The sequence below is a fragment of the Heterodontus francisci genome, chromosome 2 (genome assembly GCF_036365525.1).
Source record: "Heterodontus francisci isolate sHetFra1 chromosome 2, sHetFra1.hap1, whole genome shotgun sequence".
Classification (NCBI taxonomy): domain Eukaryota; kingdom Metazoa; phylum Chordata; class Chondrichthyes; order Heterodontiformes; family Heterodontidae; genus Heterodontus; species Heterodontus francisci.
In genome coordinates this window covers 182899260-182925313 of record NC_090372.1, presented here as the reverse complement: position 1 = coordinate 182925313, position 26054 = coordinate 182899260, and the positions used below count along the sequence as shown (strand labels likewise).

Below are 26054 nucleotides of genomic sequence, written 5' to 3'. Positions count from 1 at the left end.
CTCTCTGAAAGAGCTATTGGCTTAATCCCCTGCTCTTTCCCAATCCATTTTGTTTTTAATTGCACCGCAGTGTAATTACGGTGGGATTCTTGGCTTGCGTTGGTCTCTAAGGCTGTAATTTTACATTGGGCAGCAGTTCCTGCCCACCGGCCAGGAAGTCGGGGGTGAGCCCTCCTCCGCCGGGCCTGGGGAGCCACGCCAGGATTTTACGCTGTCCAGGCCCTTAATTGGCCTTCGGCAGGTCTTCCGCCCCTTTGAGGCAGGAAGTCCTGCATGATGGAGCAGCTGGCCAATCAGTGGGCAGGCAGCTCTCAGTCCCAGCAGCGGTGCCAGGAGCAGTGGCTGCTGCTGGGACTGTACCCAGCCACAGCAGGATCGTGGACACCAGCTCGGAGAAAAGGTCAGTCTCTGGGACCTCGCCAGGGACAATCGGCAGAGCCCTAGTGAGGCAAGGAGGGTGGGTCCGTTGGGAGGGAGGGGTGGAGTGTTGTGTAGTGGGGGTAGTTGGGCTGTTGAGGGGGCCCTCCATGGAGCACAGTGTGCCTGATGAGGAGGGCAACCCTCCCAGCCAGCAAGGAGTCTGCCAGTTTTTACTTGGAGTACCTGAGCCACCCGCCTCCCTCCAGTAAAATACCAACAGCAGCAGGCGGAGGCCCTTAAGTGGCAGTTCATTGGCCACTTAAGGGCCTTGATTGGCCTGGGGTGGGCAGACTATTTCTCGTCACCACCGCCCCTCCTAAAATTGCAGCGGGGACGGGAAGGGGTCGGGAAAGCCCCCCCCCCCCTCACCTCCCACTCAATTTTACGACCCCCCCCCCCCCCACCCGCCACTAGCCAGCTCCTGTGGGGGGTCGTAAAATTCCAGCCAAATTCTCACTTCTTTCTCAGTCAGTCAGAGCTGCTGCTGTGAAGTCAATAGAAGCACAGACAGAAATTCAACGCCTTATATTAAAACTAATGGCAATAATAAACTCCAGCATATGCCTGGTGCCCACCTGTACGACACCTGCTTCCTCCATGCTAAAACAAGGCTATGTCACCTTCATGTTCATTATTGACTCCTTAAATCTGGGCGCATTCATTTTTAAATATGTAGATTTTCACTCAGTAAGAATCAGTCCTAATATCAGGGGATTAAGAGCATTGGACTATCAATTCTTGGGCCGGATTTTGCTGCGAGCTTGGGAATCCCGACATCGAAACCAAATGGGATTCCCGAGCCCACACTTGCTGGCAGCAAGACCGGCTCAGCAAACTTCTGGGAGGTGGGCGTCTAATTGGCTGCCTCCTTGTTCGCCGTCCTATTAAGGAAGGCAAGCAATGTCTCGATGCTGCAGGACCAACCAGAGGGCTGGTAGCTCCGGAGCCTCAGCAGGCCCACCGAATGGAGGTGCCCTCTCTGGGCTGCTCAGCAGTGAAGAAATAATGAGGCAATGTGCCTTCACCGGGCTGGAGGGGATTGTGGCCTTTCTTGCTTGCAGCCCCGTCAATGGGGTGTGGAGCCTCAGGCTTCAGTGACACCCCAGCCTGCTGCGGGGAGGCTGCCTCCATTGCACTGACGGCCTCCGCATGCGGCGGTGGAGTGCTCCATCGGCGGCAAAATGTCAGAGAGGCTGGAATCGTCTTAATTGGGGTCTTAACCAGCATAATTGGATGGCCATATCTGTGGAGTGGGTAGCTGAATCGATTCCCAGCCTGTCACGGGATACGGCTTCCCATTATTTTCCCGGTCCCCTTGCCTCCACGCCCGCCATCACGGCAAATTCAGCCCTATATGTTTACAGTTTCACTAGAAATAGTCAACTGAGCAAATTTTATTTTATTCTTTCACAGGATGTGGGTGTCACTGGCTAGGTCAGCATTTATTGCCCATCCCTAACTGTCCTTGAGAAGGTGGTGGTGAACCAAATCTTGAATTTCAAATCTTGACATTCTCATTTATATCCTAACTAGAAAAATTGTAACCCTCAATAATCTTAATCGTAAATCTAACAGCATGGTGGTTATAATTTCGCAAGTAACACTGAACAGTGAAACTCTTTCTTCATCAACATGTTTACAATGTTGCGACACAGAGTGGCCAAAGGAATTCACATCCGAGTCTTTTTAGGGACTGTTTTCCTGGTAGCCTCTTAGCAAATTGGTTTTGATTTATGAGTTAATGCTACAGGAAACTGTCAAGCTATCCCTTCACTGTACGATCAACAGTCCTGAGAGACTGCAAGGAGCTGTAATCACCGAAGGAGAGAAGGTCAAAGGAGATCAAATCAAAGTTTTGAAAGGGGTGAACATAAAGAGTGAAAGTTTTTTCCCCACTTATCAGTAAATCAGTAATGGGGGGGGTGGCGGGGAGATAGATTAGGATTAGCACTAAAAGCATTAAGGGGGAGGTTTGTAGATTTTTTGTTTCACACAAGTGGTTATTATAATCTGGAATGAATTACCATCAATGGCATTTGAAACTAAGTCAGTCATTATATTTAAGAGGCAATTTGATAACAGTTGAAGAAGTTCCCTGGTCTCATTTCAGTTTAAAAAAAATACATGATCTCAGGATTTTGTTGATTGTACAACATTGAGTCATAGAATAGTACAGCATGGAAGGTGGCCATTGGGTCCATCGAGTCCATGCTAGCTCTTTCAAAGAGCAATCCAGTTAGTCCCACTCCCGTGCTCTTTCCTCAGAGCCCTGCAAATTTTTCTCCTTCAAGTATTTATCCAATTTCCTTTTAAGGCTACTATTGAATCTGTAAACCCCACCCTATCAGGCAGTGCATTCCAAATGCTAACCACTCATTAAGTAAAAAAGTTTTTCCTCATATCGCCTCTGGTTCGTTTGCTAATCATCTTAAATCTGTGCCCTCTGCCGTTGGAAACAGGTTCTCTTTAGTTACTGTATCTAAACTCTTCATGACTTTAGACACATCTGTCAAATCTCCTCTTATCCTTCTCTGCTCTCAGGAGAACAACTCCAGCTTCTCCAGTCTAGCCACATAACTATAATCCCTCATCCCTGGAATCATTCTAGTAAATCCCTTCTGTACTCTCTCCAAAGCCTTCACGTCCTTCCTAAAATGTGGTGCCCAGAATTGGACACACTGTTCCAGCTGGGGCTGAACTAGTGTTTTGTAAAGGTTTAGCATAACTTCCTGGTTTTTGTACTCTATGACCTGGAATTTGACTCAGAGGTGGGGAGGGGTGGTGGGGGTTGATGTTTGAGGTTGGGAAACCCGGAAGTACGGGTTTCCTGACTGCAGGATGTCTATAATTTTTTCCTGTCGGTTTCCCGCCCACAGCCAGTCTGGTTGACAGGCTAGAGGCCAGTCGGGCGAGAACTCCTACAGCACAAGGCTGCAATTGAACTGGCCTGAGAGTAGTTTAATAAGGGTGGTAGTAGGAGAGATTGTGGAAGAGTCATCCACTTGCAGGGTGGTGGGGAGGGGGTGGTCTAATTGGATGGGGGAAGGGGTCCAATCATGGTGGGGAGGTGGGGAGTTCTGATGGTGGTCAGGGGCGTACCAATCGTGGTGGGGGGGGGGACACCATGTCAGGGTTGAGTCTGATGGAGGTTGAGGTGGGGGGGTGGGGGTGGTGTCCGATGGGGAGGCAGACAGATCGGGGCAGGGTGTTTACTGGGTAGCTTCTTGGGCCCGGGGAAAATACTCCTGCTCCTCATGTCCATAAATAGTGCTACAGTGGCACATGCCTCCTGGATTCAGTCCTACTTCCTCCTTTCGCCTATCAAGGTTCCCGAGGTCTGAGAAGGCCAGCCAACATGAATTAAAATTAGAATGATTGTTAAAGTTAAGGCACACTGTCTCATTATAATATTTAAATGACCAGTTCACCTCCTGCAAGCTGTTTGGTCACCTACCCCTTGCCCCACCTCCGTTAAAATCAGAAGTGGGCGAGTTGTAGGTGGGTTGGTTTCCTGTTTCAGATTCTTTGAATTTTAACCTCTGGCCTGACCCATTTTTGGGAGTTACGATTCAACCATATGCCTCCATTGATAAAGTCCAGGATCCCATTTGCTTTATGAACTTGTTTGTTATACTTGTCCTTCTACCTTCAAACATTGGTGTGCAAGCACCTCCAGGTCTCTCTGTTCTTGCACCCTCTATGAAATTGTACCATTTTGCATGTATTGTCTCTCCTCATTCTTCCTACCAAAATGTATCACCTCACACTTTCCTGCATTGAATGTTAGTTTAATTCTTTTTTACTGAGTGCTCACCACAAAAATTGTGCTTTTTAAATGGCTGCAACTACATCATGAATTGAATTCTGACGTTTTTGGGTGTGGCACAATGTAGCATTTGGCTCAACCCTAGCATCTTATAACAAGGCCTCCAGGTACTCATTCTTAAAATTAGCCTGTCTCTTCAACTGTTATTTTATTTTTTCATGGGATGTGGCATCACTGGCAAGGTCAGCATTTGTTGCCCATCCCTAATTGCACTTGACAACTGAGTGGCTTGCTAGGCCATTTCAGAGGGCAGTTAAGAGTCAACCATTGTAGTTACGGAGGAAAAGAATAGAAATACCTCACTCACATCATTGAAATATGGTGCATTAATAGAAGGAAAAGACAAGTTAAAACTTTCAGGAGAAAATGACATTGTAACAATGAATATCTATAATGTTGAATTTGTGCTGCAGATCTATTTGCCATGGTTACAGTTGACATTTACGACATGCAGCCACCTTTCTGTGAGTTGGCAGAAATCTTGCACATTCTTGATTGAACTGTGTTTATAAAATCAGATCGATGACTTCTAGGATCCTAGGGAGACAATCTAAAAGTCACGATTGATGCAGTATCAAATATCCCGAATTCTCTTCACAGCATAACTCCGATTTAGTTCCATGTAAAGCCTGGCTACCCGACCTGAACCCAACCAAACCCGAGTACGTGTCAGGTTCGGGTCAGGTTGGGTCAGTATTCTGCGTAAAGCATTTGGGCTCGGAGCCGGACTGTACTGTTTTATTTCATATTGTTTTCGTTTTAATCTACATTTAATCTAATATGTTTGTTATTTTCGGGTCGGGCATTTAAAAAATTAAAGGACTCGGGCCTGGTTCAGGTTGGTTGTTGTCGGGTCGGGCCCAGGTCGGGTTTTAATTTTATACCTGAGCCAGGCTATAGTTCCATGTACGTTGATGTTTAGAATTGCAATACCTACTTACTTTCTTCACTGCATGAACTGTCTGTTTTGCAGGTGGCTTCTACCCCTATGAAGAGGGGCCCGGTTTCAACTGTAAGTTTGGGAGTAGTGTCCTGAAGAGTTTTTGTGAATGGCACCTTGACAAATCCGCAGACTTTTTGTGGAAAGTGCACTTGGCGAAAGGAGAATCCACTAATACAGGGCCAGCTGGAAATTACACAATGGGTAAGAACTGTGAGATGACATTCTGTACATCACATTCCATTCAACAGAATTTTATTTCACGACTGGAAACCTCTTTCAGGATAATGTTCAGAGCTGTCTCAGCTCATCTGCTGCTGCAACCCTCACTCGTGCCAATCCTCTCCTGACTGACCTCCCACCTTCCACCCTACATAAACTTGAATTCATCCAAAACTCTGCTGTTTGTGTCCTTACTCGCACCAAGTCTCATTCACCCATCATCCCTGTATTTTTTTAAAATTCATTCATGGGATGTGAGCATCGCTGGCAAGGCCAGCATTTTTTACCCATCCCTAATTGCTCTTGGGAAGGTGGTGGTGAGCTGCCTTCTTGAACCTGCAGTCCATGTGGTGCAGGTGCACCCACAGTGCTGATCTATGTTGGCTCCTGGTCCAGCAATATCTCAATTTTAAAATTCTCATCTTTGTTTCCAGATCCCTCCATGGCTTCACCCTTCCCTATCTCGGTAACTTACTCCAGCCCAACAGCTCTCCAAAATATCTGCGCTCCTTCAATTCTGGCCTCTTGCGCATCCTTGATTTTAATCGCTGCACCACAGGCAACCATGCCTTCTTTTGCCTAGGCCCTGAGCTCTGGAATTCAACCACTAAACCTCTACACCTCTCTACTTCACTTTCCTCCATTTAATATGGTCCTTAAAACCAATCTCTTTGACTTAGCTTTTGGTCATCTGATCCAACATCTCCTTATGTAGCTCAGTGAAAAATCTTGTTTGGTTATACTTCTGTGCCTTGGGACATTTTACTACATTAAAGGTGCTATATAAATGCATGTTGCTGTTGTTGCTTATCAAGAACCTCAGACTGAGTTTGTGCTTTTGTTCGGAAATCTTTAAGATATTTATGTTATTGCTGAAAATAGAGACATGTTGTCGAAACTTTGCACTCATCAGGACAATCACAAGAATAACCAATGGAAGGGAAAACAACAACTTATACTGCATGAGAAGAGAGTGCTGATTGTTTGGTTAGTGAACTCTGATTGGTAGTGGCGTTGCCATGGAGAATGCACCAGTTTACAGTGACTGACAGTTAACTGCCAAGCTTTGTTTAAAATTTAAACCAGGCAGCTTGACTCTGATTGGTCAAGGCATTGCCCTGAGGAATGAACCAGAATGGCTGTCACTTATTTTGTTCAGCTGAAACAGCTACAGTGATGGTACATATTCTTTCTGTCTGCAAAGAACAGGGTCCTGTGTATTAATATATTTAGTTAATTAGTGCAAGATGAAAAGCTTCAGCAACATGTCTCTATTTTCAGCAATACTCAAGTTCTGTACTACTATTACTTTTGACCAGTCAGGAATGAGCTTTGCATGAGTCAGAATATGCTCGATTTTACAATGGCAACATTCACATTTGAAAGACCCAAACTGAGATGACTGCAGCATTCCAAGTAATTAGTTGTTACTAGGTGACATTTCTTTATTTTAAAATTCAGTATTGAACTTTCAAGATAATTATTTTGAGCTGCATCAATGATTCAGCTAGTTAAGTGACTTGCAGCTTCATGCAGAGGAAGTTGTCAGCTTTGATGTCAGGAAGTGCAGGGATGTGTATGGCATTGGGTGAGTATAGGTCAAGCTTAGCCGGGATGTCCCTCTCCCCGCCCCACTCACCCCACTCCCACCCCGCCCACCTCCTGTGCCCAATAAGCTTGATTAGTCCACCGGCACTCACTGTTCAGGCTCACACATGAAGAACGGTCACTTGGGAAGAAGTTTCCGGAAGGCAGTTGACACCCATGGGACTGTAACTCAACAAAGGGTAACCTTCAGAGAGGGGGAGAGTGGATAATATTGGTGAGAAAAATAAACTTCAAAATAAGTAGTCGATCTCTTGTGGCATTGCATGGAAAGGGTACAGAAGAGAGGCGACAGCTGTTTAAATCTCCACCTTCTAATCTGGTTTCACATGTCTGAATGGCTGTACTGATCTCAGATTTTACAGTAGCTGCTTGAGTCTCCTGTGTTCTACAACTGCAAGGTATCACAGGAGGCAATGCTGTAAAATACCTGGTGAGGCTCTCCAACCAGATATGAGTCGACAATATCATGTATTACTTAAAAACTATAAGAACCGTATGTGATGGTTTGAATAGTAAGGGACATCTGCTTGAGTAAAATGTGTGTGAGGAATGCCTAGTCCAGTATTTTGTTTTACTTTGCTGCAGAGCTGAGCTCCATTTAAAGATTGCTGCTTTCCAAAAATCAAATCATTTACAAAGTTAATGCTATTTCATTAATGTATCAACAACTTGTAGAGCTTCATAGAGGGAGTAATAAGTAATGAGCAATACTAGGAGGAGAACTGGGGGAGGTGGTCAAAGGTATGGTTAAGAGGGTTAGTGAGAGTTCAGATTCTGGAGCCAAGATGACTAAAGCTACAGCTGCTGAAGATGGATCAGAGCAGGAGAACCTAAGGCACAGCTGGTCCAAGTTAGGAGACAAGAATGAGTATTGGCATGAAGGCAATTGCAAGGATAAGGAGCGCTGAAGCCTTAGAGAGATTTGTAAATGAGAATGAGGATATCAACATCAATGCATTAGGGAAGTAAAACTCAATGGAGGGAGGTGAGTATAGGTATGATAGGGGAGTGAAGCTTAGTGCAGGATAGGATGTGGACAGTGGAGTATTAAAGTTCATGTAAGGTGGAGCTCCGAAAGCCGATAAGGAAGGTGTTGCAGTAATTGAGCTTGGAGGTGATGAAGATGTGGATGAGGGTTTTGATGATGATGGAGATGAAGTAGAGCAGAAGCAGACAAGGTTACAGATGTGGAAATAGGTGTCCTTGATGATGGCTAGGTTGCAGGTTTAAAGGTCAGCTCAGCAACAGGACAGTAAAATTGTGCATTACTGGGCTAATCCTGAGCAAGCAACTTGGAAGGTAGAACAATCACTCTGCTATTGGATTCTTAGATGTAGGGGTTTTTCCAGGGTTACAAAAATGGTAAATTCCTGATCTTGGCTGGGTTGTTGACAGAAGCACTGAAAAAGTTTAGACACTTCCTCACTGTAAATGAGGAAAAATAGTTGTTGTGTTTCTAAGGTTAACCTGGACTGTAGGTACAGATCAAGGTTCAAAATTAGCAAGATGCAAGTGAGGTTAAGAACAGAAGATGTGCAGGAAAAACACCCAACAAAAATAGCCAGTGGTGTGGATTGGCACTATTAAAAAGGTGCAATATATCAGGTTGGGAGCAGCATTGATGGTTCCAGAAATAGGAATGGAGTGAGATAATTAAATACTCCATGGTTCATGTTGGATGTATGCAGCTGAGACAGAGAAAGAAGGAAAGTTCTCTGCGATAAGCAACGGATCAAGGTTAGAATAGTGAACAATTGGAGATATAGGTAAGCATTCAGTATTCTGGAATGTTGAGGAGCAGGGTGTAGGTAGAACTTTCTATCAAGACCTTGATTGTTGGGTGTACAGGTATGGATAGATTGCTGGTACACATACGTGGAAACAGTGGAATTGTTGAGTCACGGCCATTTCTTGTTCTGTGCTTTCTTGTGCATTGTAACGGGAAAGACGTTTTGAAGGAATTAATATTTCCTTGGTCCTTGCAGGAAAAGATCATTTTATTTATACTGAAATAATTGGACAAGAAGAAGGACAAGTTGCGCGACTGTGGAGCCCTTCATTGTTACCTGCTCATTATGGACGCTGTCTAGTTTTTTGGTACCAAATCCGTGGAACTCACGGCAGCAGTTTAAATGTGATTCAAAGAAAGCCATCAGATGATTTCATGATTAATGTCCTTTGGACCCTGAGTGGACCACAGGGCAACCATTGGCAAGAAGGTCGGGTGCTCCTTCCTCGATCATCAGGCATCTATCAGGTAACTTCAAGAGTTTGTTTAAATGTAACACAATCACTTAAAATGTATATAAAATTTAAATATGTTTTAATTGCTCAACCAAAGAATCACCCATTACAGGCATGTATCTGCCCAGTGGTTAAAACTGTTACGTTAGCATAGAATCAAACTGTTTTTTTCACTGGAATAAACCAAATTGAGAGGGAACATGATACATATCCAATGTTGAAATATGGATATCAGAAGGTTATTTAAAATTTGGTACAAGTGGAAAATTAACAAGGATTAGAAGAATATTTTTAGCACAGAGTACCAGATATGTGGAATAAATTCCAAATAAAGTAGATATTATGTTGATAACTTTTAAAACAGACATAGAAAAGTATCTGAATAAGAATGGAGTTAAAAGGTGTAGGAAAAAGTATAGAAATAGGTGATCCCAACAAGATAGTTCCAGTTAATAAAATAAAAGCAAAACACTGCAGATGCTGGAAATCTGAAATAAAAACAAGAAATGCTGGAAATACTCAGCAGGTCTGGCAGCATCTGTGGAGAGAGAAGCAGAGTTAACGTTTCAGGTCAGTGACCCTTCATCAAGATAGTTTCAGTTGTCAGGCTATCGGAACCCAACCAGTCACGTTTGAATAACATAGACTGTAATATTAAATTATTGTCTACGTGTTTTTGACTTGATTACCTTCAGGAATTGGTGAAATTTTACTGGAATTTTTCATTATCACGTACAATACTGTTTGAATTTGAACATTCGATTTTGGAAAGAATCATCAGTTTATGACAAAGTGACTATTAGATATACTTTGTTCATGCTGTTAAAAATGTCTGTTTTCAAAGGTGGGCCTGGAAGTAACAGTTGGGAAAGGAAACCCTGGCGAAGTGGCAGTGCACGATGTGGAAATAGTGAGCAACCGAAACGTGAATGAGTGCATGGGTAAGTTTTCCGCAAAGTGTGGTATTTTGGTTTATATACAGTGCCGAGCATTAAGGTAAAACCCTGCCAAGCCATGCACCACTGCTGGAGCCATGCACTGAGTGGGAAGCTTATTAGGAAATCACAGGTGCCCGGCCTGCAGTTTTCCATTTATTAATTGCAGTAGACAGAAAATGGTGGGCAGTGCACCCATGATTTTCCAATAAGCTGCCCACTACACAAGAGGGTCTGAGCCAGAATCAGGGTCTCAGAATATTCCTTAGTTAAATGTAACCCTGCACACTCTCTTATTGATCAACAATAATAATCTTAAATGCCGTCCACAGTCAGCGGGAAGAAGAGTTCCACTGTTTTTCTTCCCTGTTTACTCTAAAGTTCTGTGGCACGTGTGAATTTCATGTGTAGCAGTGCCCATCATGTGTCCACTGTTCTTCATTCATATCATTATGTGAGGGTGACTCTTGCTTCCTGAAACATCAGCAAAATCCAAACTTGATCCCTGACCGAAAGAAAAAAAACACAAATGGGTCCAGAAAATCAGGAATACTGCTTTGTGCTCAATTCAGTAGAACAGACTCCCAACAAAAGCACATGAAAGTGTTGATTAACCTCTTTATGATATCTGGCTGGGATCAGGATTGAAAGGTTCTCAAGACAAGTATAGCTTGAGACTCAGTAGTCCTCAGCTGTTAGGTGGAAGAATGTAAGTCTGGAGGACAGTAGGCCAGATTTGAATAATTTAGATATGAGCCTGGATGAATATTGCAGATGTTTTGAATGCTAGCCCCTGTGGATCAGGAAGTATTTATGCAGGAGATTAAATGGATGGAGTAGCATCTGTGATTAGGTTGATTGTACATGGACAGCATAAAAAAAAAAGCATGTGAATCCTTTAGCGACACTAAGCTAGCTGCTGAATCAGAAACCCATGCTAATGGGACTCTTTTAAATGTCATAATTTGTACTGAAATATAATTAGAGGTATTGACATGGTGATTCTGCAGAGAGGAAATTTGGGATGTGAAACTTCCAGAAAACCTTGCTTGTGCTGATGTAGTATTTTAACTTTCTATAGCTCCCAGGGATGCCTTTCCAGGCCTGGATGGTTCCACACCAATCTTTCCCAGTGGTAAGTCTCTTTTATCAGTTGCTGTAGCAAATGAAACAGAACATTAACATGTTTATTACCCAGTGTGCGATGAAGATCTGCACCGGTGCTTAGAAAACTGTTTGAAATGTTCCTAAACACGTGGCCAGTTATATTTTCTTTAGCTTGTCAACCTCAACATTAGTTACAGCAAATTAATCCTGAAAAAAATCAAACAATACATCTCAGACCTTCGAGCAAATTGGTCAATTGGGTAGGGAAAAGTTGCAACAGGCCATAAAGAATCAATTGCGGTGGGAAAGTAGAAAGTAAATCCAAGTCATTAGGGCTCATGTTAAGTGTGTGCAAGCCCTATCTCCACTTAATGATCCAGCATTTTCCCCATGCATAGCATTCCCATCTTGGGTAGGATGCTGGGGAAGCAGCAACTGGAGCAATTCCTCATCGGATCATAGGAACAGGAGCAGGTCCATTCAGCTCCTTAAGCCTGTTCTGCCAATCTATTAGATCATAACAAATGTGGACCTCAACCACATTTTAACCAACTTGTCTCCAAGGCAGCTATCTTGATACTCTTAGCATTTTGCAATTTTAATAGGTTCGCAACAAAAAATGTGAAAAATGATTGAAGTTAAGATACCCATTGTTAAAGCGCTTAAAAACAAAACAAACTGTAGCTCTAGTAGTAACTGGGTGCTGCAATTAGACACCATTCTAACACTTCTGCAAGCTGTGGGGAGGATTTCCTCTGATTGCTATGTGTAATGAACATTGTAAACAAGCATGAGCAGATTTCCTGTGGTTTGTATTTGTAAATGCTTTCACTTTGAACATTGCTGACCATGATGAAAAGGATAAAGAGTTTCTATGGTTTGTGAAATGGTGGAATTGACTAAATAGGTTGAATGGCCTTCTCCAGTTCCTATGTTTATGATTTCATTGGAAATACTGTGTAAAGGAAATATCATTTGTTTACAATGTCACCACATTCAGCGGTTGGGAGAAATTATCCTCATGAGTTTCAAATTCAAGTCAGAGTGATCAGTTGAAAATTTAGCACGATAGCTGGGGTGGCTAGCTCGGGTTTATCTTTTCTGGCTGTAAGTATCATAACAGGAAATGAGCTTTGGAAGTCTCAACAGATTGGGTGTGGGGCGACACTCAAAACTGACCTAATTCATTGATTTGCATCTTGCTGAAAAAGCGGAGATGGGGTGGTTTCAATGTTTCTTTTGTAACTGGGGTTTAAGCACATTTTTGGAGCTGGGGGACTTTACTCTGCATCCAACCTGTGCTGTACCTGACCCAGAAGTGGTTGATACTGATGCTGAGTGCCTGAACTGGAATAGCTATCCCATTTCCAGCATTGTCATCCTTTTCCTTTATCAATACAAAACAGCATACCAAAAAAAAGGGGGATATGTATTTCTGGTGAAATTTTGTACTTTACTGTTCTCTAAATATTTGACCATATAATACAGTATCATAGTCCTTCCCGATGCCAAATTACATATATATGGATTGTTAATGTAGAAATAAGTAAATAACACAAAACACTAGGCTTTTAAAAGGTTATTAATGTATTTTTCATTTCAGCTGAGGACCCTGAGGATCCCACTGACAAATCCTTCTATGAGAATTCTGGAGGTCATGGAAATGTATTGAAGACCCTTGACCCTATTCTTATTACCATCATAGCCATGAGTGCATTGGGAGTCATTCTGGGGGCTATCTGTGGGGTTGTCCTGTACTGTGCCTGTTGGCACAGTGCACTGGCTGACAGGAATCTATCTGCTCTCGAGAGCTATAATTTTGAACTTGTGGATGGAGTGAAACTGAAAAAGGACAAATTGAGCTCACAGAACTCGTACTCTGAGGCATGAGAAAGAAGCACTCAAGGGGTTTAAAATGACTGCAGAAGGATGCCAGAAACTGTGGAATTCTTTGAGGGGTTTTTTTTGTAATTGTTTCTCTAAGGAAAGACAAGGAGAGCTCTGGATAATGCTGGTCTGTGACTGAGCCAAGCTTTTCTCAGGAGCAACTTTTAAAGCAATCAAACATGATGCTATGTAAAAAAAAAATGAATTATGTACAGACTGCTTTTTAATTTTTAAATTAAAGTTTTAAATAAACAAATGCTGGTGTTGAGACCAAGTGAAATCATTTTACAAGTATTTATCGTTTTCTGTAAAGAGATAAATTTGTATCATTCTATTTGTATAATGACTTAGCTTCATAAAATATGTTTCCAAAGGGCTTTAAAAACCTATGTTTTTGTATATTAGTCCAGATTTTATACTTTGAGTATACAGTATTTTGATTTTTCCCACCCCCTCTTACTTTGAAAACAATTAGCATGAAGCCTCATAGGACACTGAGGGGGACCTTTATAACTAGGGTAAATAATATGATTTGGTAACATGCTACACAGTGCAACTGGCTGTACGCTGATAACATTGTGATTGGCTTCAGGCCAGTGGCCTGGAGTAACAATTGCTTGCACTGAAATACCCGCTATGAAGTTGATTTTCTTTCCTTCTGTGTTAGAAGAGTGTGCTATAAGAACAGTGTTAGAGACAGATTTGATTCTACGTTATTTTTGTTTATGCAATATCAGTTTAAACAAAAAAAGGAAAAAAAAAGTTTTGTTCTTGGAAAATTATTAAAGATATCTATAATTATATGGTTGACATGTTTCTTGTATGGTATTGTTTCATGTTTTGTATCGCTGTGAGTGTTTCTCTTCTGGATTGTTTTTCCTAAACTTTTTTTATTGGCATTATTGCTTGAGTAAATTGTTGCTTTGAAAATGAAGAGAAAAAAGGCCTTAACTCAAAATGTTTGTATTCTTGACACACGGAAAGCCTAGACAATTCACACTGTTGTGTTGTAACTTGTACTCAAATCTATGACTACTGCCTTCCAAAGATTCAATTAAATTTAATCTTTTCCTACAGTACTCTATTTGTGGTTTGTTGTGGTGGGACCTTGGAGTACAGTCTACTCGTGAGCCGCAGTGTCCCATAATTTCCTCAATTAACTATTAAGGCTATGCTAGTCATCACACTAGTCATGAGCTATTCCAGTTTATTCAGCATTTCCTGATATTCAGCAGGGTCAGATATGTGACTGTAGCACTAAGTCACTCAAACCAAAATAAATGAGCAATGGGAGATGTTGCTGTATCAATTGTCCTTAAACAATGAGGCTGTTATGGTCCCACAAATCAGTACTTAAATCTGTTAAATTTTTAATACTCCATTTCTCAATGGATACTAAAGGAATCTGAAAGGACATGGAGGGTATTTGTTTTTGTAACTAGTAATTATGGAGCACTGCAGATTTAAATGAATAACTGTCAGTTTGTCTTGTGTGATTGCAAACAGCATTCCTGCAACAGGAATTCCATCTGAGTAATCTATAATGAAATTCCTGGTACATTGCTGTGGAAAGTTTTTGACATTATAAAATCACTGTATACTTTTAGGTCACCGTATTGGGTGGAAGGCATGATTCAGAATGAGATGTATGGCGTAAAATAAATAAAATACAGAAAAAAGGAATAATTTATTATTTATGACTGAAAGCGGTATTCAGATAGAATTCTGTAGGATTTGTAATACCGTTCAGGGACCTATGTGGAACAGGGTAGACTTGCGGCCCCATATGTCTGCCCCACCACTGATGGCGCACCTGATGATGAATGTTGAGAGAGCTGGGGTTCAATACTGTTCCCTCTCTCTGTTTCTCCCTCTTTTGTGGTTCAGTGAGTGAAAGCAAAGAATTGCAAGTAGGAGACAGGGCTATCCCAGCCTCCATTATGTAATCAAAAGGGTCTCTGTGGGAAAATGCTTGGCCTCCATCTTATAATTGCTTAGAATGGTAGAACTGAAATTGGGAGCTCAGCATGTGGAGATCCGCAGGAAAGGCTTCCATCACATGACTGTGTGGTGTAAAAGTGGCCCTTGAGCAAAACCCCGCTTGAGATGATTGTCCTCAGCCGAAAGTTAGCAAGGAACATTGAGTTAATGAGAAATACTATACACGAGTAGAAAGGAAATGGTTCCAAGGATTTCCATTGATTTTACAAAGGTCGGACATCCTTTTATGTTCTATTTGTAACAGTAATTTCAACATAATTGGATATAAAATTTGGAACTAGAATGCATTTAATGGAATGCAAGATAAATGCTTACACGAAGTTAACGCTGATTGACAACGTGAAACCATAACCCTTTTATATCTTAGTATTAGACGTTCTGGCAATGACTTTGGAAGTGATGTTCCATAATGTAAAATAGCAACATTGAAAAATATGTTCCCACAGCAAAAGCCTTTCCTGCTAAGTTTGGGCAAAAATGTCTGGGAAGTTTGAATGAAAATAGTGGAGACTCCTGAGAAAGTTTGGATGTAAAATAGTTAGAACCACCTTAAGAAAAAGTTGAGTGTTCTTTCTTTGTAATTTTCATATTTGTTTGTATTTTATCAAAGGAAGTTCTGCGATAATATATATATTTCTATGCTGTGTATTAAACAGAAGGTTTTCACAATGGCTTGCTTGCCTTTTATTTATTTATTTCCACAGCATTCCTGCAAATTTCAAATAATTGGAAAGTAAATTAATTTAAGAACATTTCTTGGAATATTATAGGGTTATTGCCAGCTGATAAATTGTTGATTTGCTGCCAGGGGAGGTGGTGGAAGCAGATACGATAGTGACGTTTAAGAGACATCTTGACAAATACATGAATAGGAAGGGAATAGAGGGATATGGGCCCCGGAAGTGCAGAAGGTAGAAGTGTAGGTCAGATGGTTTCACAGGTCGGCGCAACATCGAGGGCCGAAGGACCTGTACTGCGCTGGAATGTTATAAAATGTTCTAAAAAAAAAGGTGTTAGTTTAGGCAGGCATCAAGATTGGCACAGGCTTGGAGGGCCGAATGGCCTGTTCCTGTGCTGTACTGTTCTTTGTTCTTTGATTTGCCAGATTTTCAAACAGAAGAGTAGAAGAACATAAATGCTTACTGCCAATATAGTGATACCATGATATCACCAGCTGCCTCCGCTGGTTCATTCCTGAACCACAAACTAGTGGAGCGTTTCAATGTGTTTAGGCATCTTTTTCCAAATGGTCACAGCCACAAGCAAAGTGGCAGCTGACGATGAGTTTGCCACCATTGAATTTGCGAATGAGGACTTTGATGACAGAATTGTCAAAAATAACAGCTCATCACTGCACTTAAAATAATATTGCTCTCAGCAAATTGTGTGCTAATCTGAATAATAGATCAAAGGGTAATGCAGAGGGTGGTGCATGTGAAAACTTTTTGCAATGGTGACTGCATGAAGATCCCAATATGCCCACTATGCCCTGTATGTAGAAAGAATTCCAAGATCACAAACTAATACAAGTGAGGAAGAGCATTTCTCAGTGCACACATCCAGAAAGACTTTACAACAAATGTAGATTTATATGAGCATCTTTAAAATAATGTCCCAAATTGATCAAAATCACATACTGAATTTGTGCAACCTTCGCGGGTACTGTAGCACGGTTGTTATTTACTGACTAGTAAACCAGAGGTCTGGCCTAATGGTCTGAAGACATAGTTCAAATCTCACCACTGCAGCTGGGAATTCAAGCTCAGTTAACTAAATAAATCTGTAAGTAAAAGCACTAATGGTAACCATTAAATTACTGAAGTGCCATAAAAATCTATCTGGTTCACTAATGTGCTGTTGGGGAGGAAATCTGCCATCGTTACATGTTCGTGCCTATTTGGGATTCCAGACCCACAGCAATGTGGTTGACTCTTAACTGCCTTTTGACATAGCCTAGCAAGCCACTCAGTTGTATCAAGCTGCTATTGAAAATTCTAATAAGGATAAAACCAGACAGACCACCCAGCATCAACCTAGGCACACCCAGTCCCTTGGACCCTGTAAAGTCCTCCTCACTAATATCTGTGCCAGTGCACAGACTAGTCAAGCAACATCTGACATAGTCATACTCTCAGAATCATGCCTTTCAGCTAATGTGCCAGACTCCTTCATCACCATCGCTGGGTATGTCCTGTACCACCAGCAGGACAGACCCACCAGAGGTGGCAGCACAGTACTATACAGTCGGGAGGGAGGGAGTGGCCCTGGGAGTCTCAACACGACTCCGGACCCTATGAAGTCTCATGGCATCAGGTCAAACATGGGCAAGGAAACTTCTTGCTGATTACCACCTAGCATCCTCCCTCAGCTGATGAATCAGTACTCTTCCATGTTGAACACCACTTGGAAGAAGCATTGAGGGTAGCAAGGGCACAGAATGTACTCTGGGTGGAGGACTTCAATGCCCATCACCAAGAGTGGCACCATTACTGACTGAGCTGGCCATGTCCAGAAGGTGCTAGCTGCAAGATTGGACTTGGGGCAGATGGTGAGAGAACCAACAGGAGGGAAAAATATGCATGACTTCATCCTCACCAATCTATCTGTTGCAGATGCATCTGTCCATGACTATATTGGTAGGAGTGACCACCACACAGTCCTTGTGGAGATCAAACCCCATCTTCAAACCGAGAACATCAAATAATGGATGAAGTATCTTTCTGCATGTAAAGATACACAATGGCCTGGCCTCTTCCTCAAGTGTGATTCTATACTTTGTCTTAAGTCTTCCGAGCCCTGTGGGCAGCTTCGGGTATTCTGTTTGAAAGCAATTGTGTTTACCTGTGTTTGTTTGACTTCATCGATCTTCTTGATCAGACGCAGGTCTAAGCATGCTTTTCTACTCAGTAAGGAAAATTCTTGATTAAGCAAGACATAACATTTAAGAACTATTTAGATGAGCACTTGAAACGCCATAGCATACAAGGCTACGGGTCAAGTGCTGGAAAATGGGACTAGAATAGATAGGCTTGATGGCCGGCACAGACATGGTGGGCTGAAGGGCCTGTTTCTGTGCTGTATAACTCTATGACTTTATGACATCCTCCATCATGCTGTGTGGCACTACCACTGTGCTAAGTGGGATAGATTCAGAACATGTAGATAGCAGTTCAAAACTGGGCATCCATGAGGTGCTGTGGACAAAAGCAACAGCAACAGAATTGTTTTCCATCACACTCTGTAACCTTATGACCCAGCAAATCCCTTATATCAGTCTACCGTTCCCATTAAGCCAGGGTACCCTGGTTCAATAAGGAACGTAGAGGAGAATGCTAGGTGCACTACTAGGCATAACTAAAGATGAAGTTCCAGCCTGGTGAAGCTACATCACAGGACTACATGCATGCTAAACAGAAGAAGCAGCATGCCATAGACTGAGGTGAGCAATCCCACAACCAATGGATTTAACCAAAGCTCTGCAGTCCTGCCACATCCAGTCATGAATGGTGGTGGACAATTAAACAGCTAACCAGAGGAGGAGGCTTCATGAATCAGGGGGAAAACTCGCCACTGGCTGGAGTCATACCTAGCACAAAGGAATATGGCTGTGCTTGTTGGAGGCCAATTGTCTTAGTTCAAGAACTTCGCTGCAGGAGTTCCTCAAGGCAGTGTCCTTGGCCCAACTATCGTCAGCTGCTTCATCAATGATCTTCTCTCCATTTTACGATCAGAAGTCAGGATGTTCAATGCTGATTGCACAGTGCTCAGTACCATTCACAGCTCCTCAGATAATGCGTGACTGTGTGCAGCAGGCCCGGACAATACTTAGGCTTGGGCTCATAAATGGCAAGTAACATTCGTGCCACACAAGTGCCAGGCAATGACCATCTCCAACAAAAGTGAGTCTAACTACTTCCCCTTGACATTCAATGGCATTACCATCGCTGAATTATACCACCTTCAACACCCTGGGAGTTGCCATTGACCAGAAACTTAACTGGACCAGTCACGTAAATACCATGACTACAAGAGCAGATCAGAGGCTCAGAATTCTGCAATGAGTAACCCACCTCCTGATTCCCCAAAGCCTATCCACCATCTATAAGGCACATATCTGGAGTGTGATGGAATACTCTCCACTTGTCTGGATGAGTGCAGCTCCAACAACACTCAAGAAACTGAACACCAGGCAGGACAAAACAATCCATTTCATTGACACCCCATCCACCATGTCAAACGTTCACTCCCTCCACCACAGGCACACCTTGGCTACAGTGTATATTATCTACAAGATGGCCTGCAGCAACTCACCAAGGCTTCTTGGACAGCACCTTCCAAACCTGCAACCTCTACCTCCTAGAAGGGCAAGGGAAACACCATCACCTGCAAGTTCCCCTCCAAGTCACAGACCACCCTGACTTGCAACTATATCGCCGTTCCTTCACTGTCACTGGGTCAAAAACCTGGAACTCCCTCCCTAACGGCACTGTGGATGTACCTACACCACAGGGACTGCAGCGGTTCAAGAAGGCAGCTCACCACCACCTTCTCAAGGGCAATTAGCGATGGGCAATAAATGCTGGCCTTGCCATGATAAGCAGAGAAGTAGATACTCCAGGAAGGGGGCAATTAGGAGGGATAGCCAAAGCCTTGATCAAAAAGATGAGTTTTGGGGAGGTTTTTAAAGAGGAGAGAAAGGCAGAGAGGCAGATAGGCTTTGGTAGAGATTCCAGAGGATAGGACCAGCTGATGAAGGCTTTACTGCCAATGCTGGGATGACGGGAGAGAGGAAGACAGTCAGAGTTAGAGAAATAATGTATTCAGGACCGATATAGGGCAAAGGGAGACTGCAGAGATAGAGTGGAGGAATGCAATGGAGCGATTTAAAGATGAGAATGAGAATTTAAAATTTAATGCTTATGGGGGTCAATGTAGATCAATAGGGATGGTGTAATGAGCAAGTGGAACAGGTTGCATGGACATGACAGCAGACTTTGGTACAAGTTAACAGATTACAGAAGGTGGAGACAGGAAGCTGGCTAGGAGAACATTGCAGTAGTTGAGACTGGAGATGATGGGGCAGAGGTCGGAATGGAGGTGGGCAATATTGCAGAGGTGAAAAAGAGGTGACAGTATTAAGCTTGAAGCATTTAATCAAAAAAAATCCAGGTTTTCTTTCCTCTGCTCTAACCTGAAGTTCACCCACGTGTAGATCACTTTCTGTGCTAAGAGCTTCCTAACATCAGCCCTAAGATTGGCCTTTACTAGTTTGAACCTGTGTCCCCTGTTCCCACTTCAACAACTTAATTTGATGTCATATTCCAGATTAACCTTTCCATTTATTTTCCATCTTACTGACCCTGATAAGATCATCTTTCAGTTATCTTCCATCAAAGCTGAAAAGCCCAAGTTTCTCCAGTCATTCAGCATAACTCAGACCTCTGGTGCTAGGAATCAGCCTCATAGCTCTTCTCTATGCTGCCTCCATTGCTTGAATATCTTTTATGTGTCAAGAGGACCAACAATGCATTCCTGTGGTCCTCCAATGCTGTTTCAATACAGGCGCTAGCTTATCATACTATCTGGAATGGATGCCTAAAGCCTGCTGTGCCCCTCTGGCACACAGGGTGATATAATGCGGTGATGAAGCTAAGGGATTACACCCACAGCATATGTCAGCTTGGCTCAGTTTGGAGTTTTTCTCACTTTGGAATCAGAAGGTTGTGGGTTTAAGCCTCATGACACATAATTCAGGCTGACAACTGCGTGCAATGCTGATGGAATCCCGTTTTGTCGGAGGTTCATCTTTTGTTTGGGATGGTAAACCTAGGTCCCATCTGGTGGTTCAGGTGGATGTAAAATCTCCAATGGCAGCATTCGGAGAAGTGCAAGAAGTCTTCCTGGTGTTCGAGTCAGTATTCCTCCCTAAAATAGCACCAGCAGAACAATAGTGCCTCACTTCAAAACAGTTGTGGCAAAGTGCACACTAATGTAAATCCATACTTTCATCCACGGAAGAGCCTCATTAAGGCCTCAGATTTTGTTCAACACATAACACCAGAATATAATATTCATGCCAGGTTTGCTTTTTCTTTCCTTCAGCATTCAGTTGGAATAAAAGCAGCTGTAATCCTCTACTGGGTGGAAAAGGTCTTCAAATAACAAAAGCTTTGCATTTTTGACAATGTTGCTATTGTTGCAGATTGTTCTCATAGTTTTAATATTTTATTTTGTAATATTTATTTCAGAAAAATGTTGGTAGGTGTAACTTCCTTTTACTTCTTAAGGTTAGCTTGTTTTTAAAGCATGGCGTTGTGTGGATTAGACTGGTGCAAGATAAAAGTAGGATGCCACCAAGATCAGCAGGCCTTCGACCATGAGGCTGAAAATGGAGGCGGGAAAGTTGTTGCATGTCCCAACTGGCTGTCCATTCCATTGACCTCAACATGTAATGAGTGGCTGATTCACTGTCACTATTTTCTGCCACTGTCAGTAGTGAAAATCAGCGCTCATATGTTCAAACTCTGACCAGCTACCTACCATGACTTAGAAGAACTGCCTCCTATTCTATAGGATGGCAAGGCACAAGTTGCCTCACACCCACAACTTGGAAAAGAGGAGATCGAGAGGGGATATAATAGCTATTTTTAGGATTCTAAAGGGTCTAGATAATGTCAACAAGCTGTTTCTGTGCTGTATAACTCTATGACTTTGTGCAGAACATTAGAAATAGAGGACACAGCCTTCACTTGATGCGGGGATAATTCAAAACCAATCCGCGGAAGCACTCAGTAAGCAAGTGGTCAATCTATGGAACAGGTGCCCTTGGGAGACAGTGGAAGCAGTTTGTATTGATTTATTCATATGCAAATTAGATACAATTCTTTCAGAAAACAACATATTGGGATACAGTATAAGAACAATTTGAGGCATGACACACGGGAAGTGTAGCATGCTTCGGATGAAAAAAGGTGACTTTTGGACCTATGGTTTTCAAAGCTCCCCATCACTGATGTTTTCCTTGTGTCATTTCTGGGCTGGTTGTAAACTAATTGATAGATATTGATTGCTTTGATTGGTTAACAGCTTGGTTATCGTATCATGCGACTATCAGGATGTTAGATGGCGAACTAGATGGACCATAGCTTTTTATCATCTTGCAATTTCTACATTCTAAAATTTCAAAATTTGTGGATGATACAAAACTTGGGACCATTGTGAACTGTGAGGAGGATACTGTAGAACTTCAAAAGGGCATAGACAGATTGGTGGAAAGGGTGGACAAGTGGCAGATGAAATTTAATGCAGAGAAGTGAGAAGTGATTCATTTTAGTAGGAAGAACGTGGAGAGACAGTATAAAATAAAGGATACAATTCTAAAGGGGGTGCAGGAGCAGAGGGACCTGGCTGTATATGTGTATATAAGTCATTGAAGGTGGCAGGATAGGTTGTGAGCACGGTTAACAGAGCATACAGTATCCTAGGCTTCATTAATAGGGGCATTGAGTACAAAAGCAAGGAAGTTATGTTAAATTTGTATAGAACATTGATTTGGCCTCAACTGTAGTATTGTGTTCAGTTCTGGGCGCCACACTTTCGGAAAGATGTGAAAGCATTGGAGAGAATGCAGAAAAGTTTCACGAGAATGGATCCAGAGATGAGAAACGTCAGTTACGTGGATAGATTGGAGAAGTTGGGACTGTTTTCTTTGGAAAAGAGAAGGTTGAGAGGAGATTTGATGGAGGTATTCAAAATCATGAGGTGTCTGGACAGGGTAGATAGGGAAAAATTGTTCCCATTGATGGAGGGATCGAGAATAATAGGGCACAGATTTAAGGTAATTGGCAAAAGAAGCAATGGCGACCTGAGGAAAAACATTTTCATGCAGCGAGTGGTTAGGATCTGAAATGCATTGCATGACAGTGTGTGGAGACAGGTTCAATCAAAACTTTCAAGAGGGAATTGGATTCTTATCTGAAAAGGAAGCAAGTATTGGGCTATAGGGGGAAGGCCGGGGAGTGGCACTAGGTAAACAGCTCTTTCGGAGAGCCAACACAGACACGACAGTCCGAATGGCCTCCTTCTGTGCTGTAACAATTCTGTGATTCCTATGATCCACTCAGAAAGTAGCATTTTCACTGCCTCCACAACCTATTCTGCAAATCTGCGATAGCCAGTGAATCGCACTACACACAGTTAAGTGTTGAACTTTACATGATTTCTCATGGGATGTTGTGCCACAGTGAGTCACTTATCCTGGTAATAAACCCATGCAGAGCATGATTTAAATTGTATCAGAGCTCATTCCATAACACATTTAATGTTTTTGGCTTTGTTGCAGAGGATGGCAGGGTAAAGACTCCAATTCCTGCCGGTGCTATTCACTGCAACAACAAAACGCAATTCAATCACCCTGACATCACAATTGTGACTCTTTTGCTCCTTTCCTATACTGAGGCCTTATTAACCTGAGGTGGCATTAGCTGCTCTTACAATGAATGCTGTAAAGTTTGAACAGTGAGTTACTGACAGATTTAGAAACACATTGGCCATGAATTTCTGTCAGGGTTGTCTCAATCTCCTGATGTAACTTTGGCAGGAGATTGGCAGAACCCACAGGAAAAAGACAGAAATGGTCGTTCCCGTCATTTCTCCAGAGGATACAGCAATCTACAGAAGTTATAACAAGAGATTGAGAAAACCGTTGTGGAAATTTGTTCAAAAAATGACCACCTATGTCTGTATTCACCTGTAGTTTTCCATATATTTCATTTAAAATCAGACACTGAACATGCATCACACACTTACAGCAGTCACACGCTCCCCCTCCTTTCTTGCACTGCTTACTTCCCAGGAGAAATTTTCTCTTTTCTCATGTTGTTCCTATTTGTCACTAATTATACTCATATATACTTATTTCTCCCCTCTTCTTAGTGTAAATAATTCATTTTGATCATTCCTAACTTGGATCATTTAATCTCAAAGATTCAGGGAGGATGAATTGTGGGAAAGGCCAAATTGCAGGAGGAAGTTCAGGAAAATGATTCTGGAGCGCAAAAGTAGTAGAAACAGCTTCTGCTTTTTGAGACAATGCAAGCTAAATGGTACAATTTTAAAAGGGGTGCAGGAAGATCGAGACCTGGGGGGTGCTTGTGCACAAACCTTTGAAGGTGGCAGGATAGGGAAACAAAGCAGTTAATAAAACATATGAGATCCTGGGTTTTATAAATACAGGCATAGAGTACAGTAGCCAGGAAGTTTTGCTAAATACTAATTCTGCTGCAGCTGAAGTATTGTGTCTAATTCTGTGCATCACCATTTAGGAAGGACATCAAGGCTTTGGATTTGGTACAGAGGAGATCTAATAGACTGTTTCCAGGGGTGAGGGATTGCAGTTATGTGGATATACCTGGAGAAGCTGGGGTTGTTCTCCTTTGAGCAGAGAAGGCCAAGAGGAGATTTGATAGAGATGTTTAAAATCATGAAGGATTTAAAAATAGTGAATAAAGAGAAACTATTTCCAATGCTGAAGGGTCGATAACCAAAGGGCACAGATTTAAGGTGACTGGCAAAAGAACCAGAGGAAATATGAGGAAAAAGTTTTTTGCACAATGATTAGGATTTGGAATGCACTGCCTGATAGGTGGATATAGATTCAATTGTAGCCTTCAAAAGGGAATCGGATAAATACTGGAAGGAAAAAATCGGCAGGGATATGAAGAAAGAATGGTGGAGTGGGTCTAACTTAATTGTTCTTCGGTACAGACACAAAGGGCCAAGTGGCCTCCTCCTAAACTGCAGTATTCTACAATTCTATAATTTGCTGCCCAGAGAAACTACTTACCCTTAATGTAATCCTGGAGACCTTCCTATAAATGCTTGGAATTTTGGGGTCAAATAATTAATTTAACAGAGATTACTTTATACTTGCAGTATGCAATTTAATTCCCACAGCTGCGTTTAATGTTCTGTCTAACATTTCAGTTATGCTGGTTAATAGAGTGTGAATTCTTTAAAAACAACTAGAGTTTCACCTCCGGTACTCAACATAATCCATAAGACCTTTAAGTACTGGATCAGTGCTAGCAGAAACCAGGCCAATGTGTTTAGTTCACTTCAGCACCAACTTGTATATGTAACAACAGCCAAAGGATTCTGCACAAATTAAGAGTCTAAGGAGTGACACATGCCTTTAAAAGTGGATAACACAGGCGATAATCTTGGCTTAGTGGTAGCATATTTACCTGGCTAGAAAGTTGTGCGATTGAGTCCTACTCCAGTGACTTAACTACATAGTCTAGGTTGACACTTCAGCGCAGTACTGAGGGAATGCCATCTTTTGGATGAGACATTAAATTGAGGCCCAATCTGCCCTCTCAGGTGGAAGTAAAATATTTCACAGCAGTATTTGAAGAAAAACAGGGACCTAGTATCCTAGGCAATATTTATCCCTCAACCGACACCTCAAACAGATGATCTGGTCACTTGTGACATTCCTGTTTCTGGAACCTTGCTGTGGGAAAATTGACTGTTGAGTTTCCCTACATTACAACAGTGACTACAGTTCAAAAATACTTAATTAATTGTAAAGTGCTTTAGAACAACTTCTTTCTTATTCAAGATTAAGCACAAAGGAACTATGTGCAGACTGTACAAATTAGAAGAAGAAATGAAAATGATTTTGATGTGATAACTGATTATTGATAGAAAACATAGTATCTTGGTGAGTTGTTGATAAATAAGGCTTGATTGAGATGCAACTTGGAATCAGATTTACAAGAATGTTGCCAGAGCTTGAAAATTGCAGCTATGAGGAAAGATTAGATAGGCTAAGGTTATTTTCCTTAGAACAGAGGAGGCTGAG

At 42.2% G+C, this 26054-nt stretch overlaps 1 protein-coding gene across 4 annotated transcripts in view; it reads left to right on the top strand.

Moving 5' to 3' along the window:
* nrp1a (neuropilin 1a) overlaps positions 1-15859 on the top strand; it is a 192953-nt gene extending 177094 nt beyond the window's left edge. For all 4 annotated transcript variants that reach the window (XM_068014658.1, XM_068014677.1, XM_068014647.1 and 1 more), the window contains 5 exons: positions 5220-5390; positions 9002-9273; positions 10105-10201; positions 11277-11330; positions 12906-15859. In XM_068014658.1, the coding sequence (XP_067870759.1) occupies positions 5220-5390; positions 9002-9273; positions 10105-10201; positions 11277-11330; positions 12906-13192 (881 nt within the window). In that variant the 3' untranslated portion in view covers positions 13193-15859. The remainder of the gene's footprint in view (positions 1-5219; positions 5391-9001; positions 9274-10104; positions 10202-11276; positions 11331-12905) is intronic.
* Positions 15860-26054: the final 10195 nt, after the last annotated feature.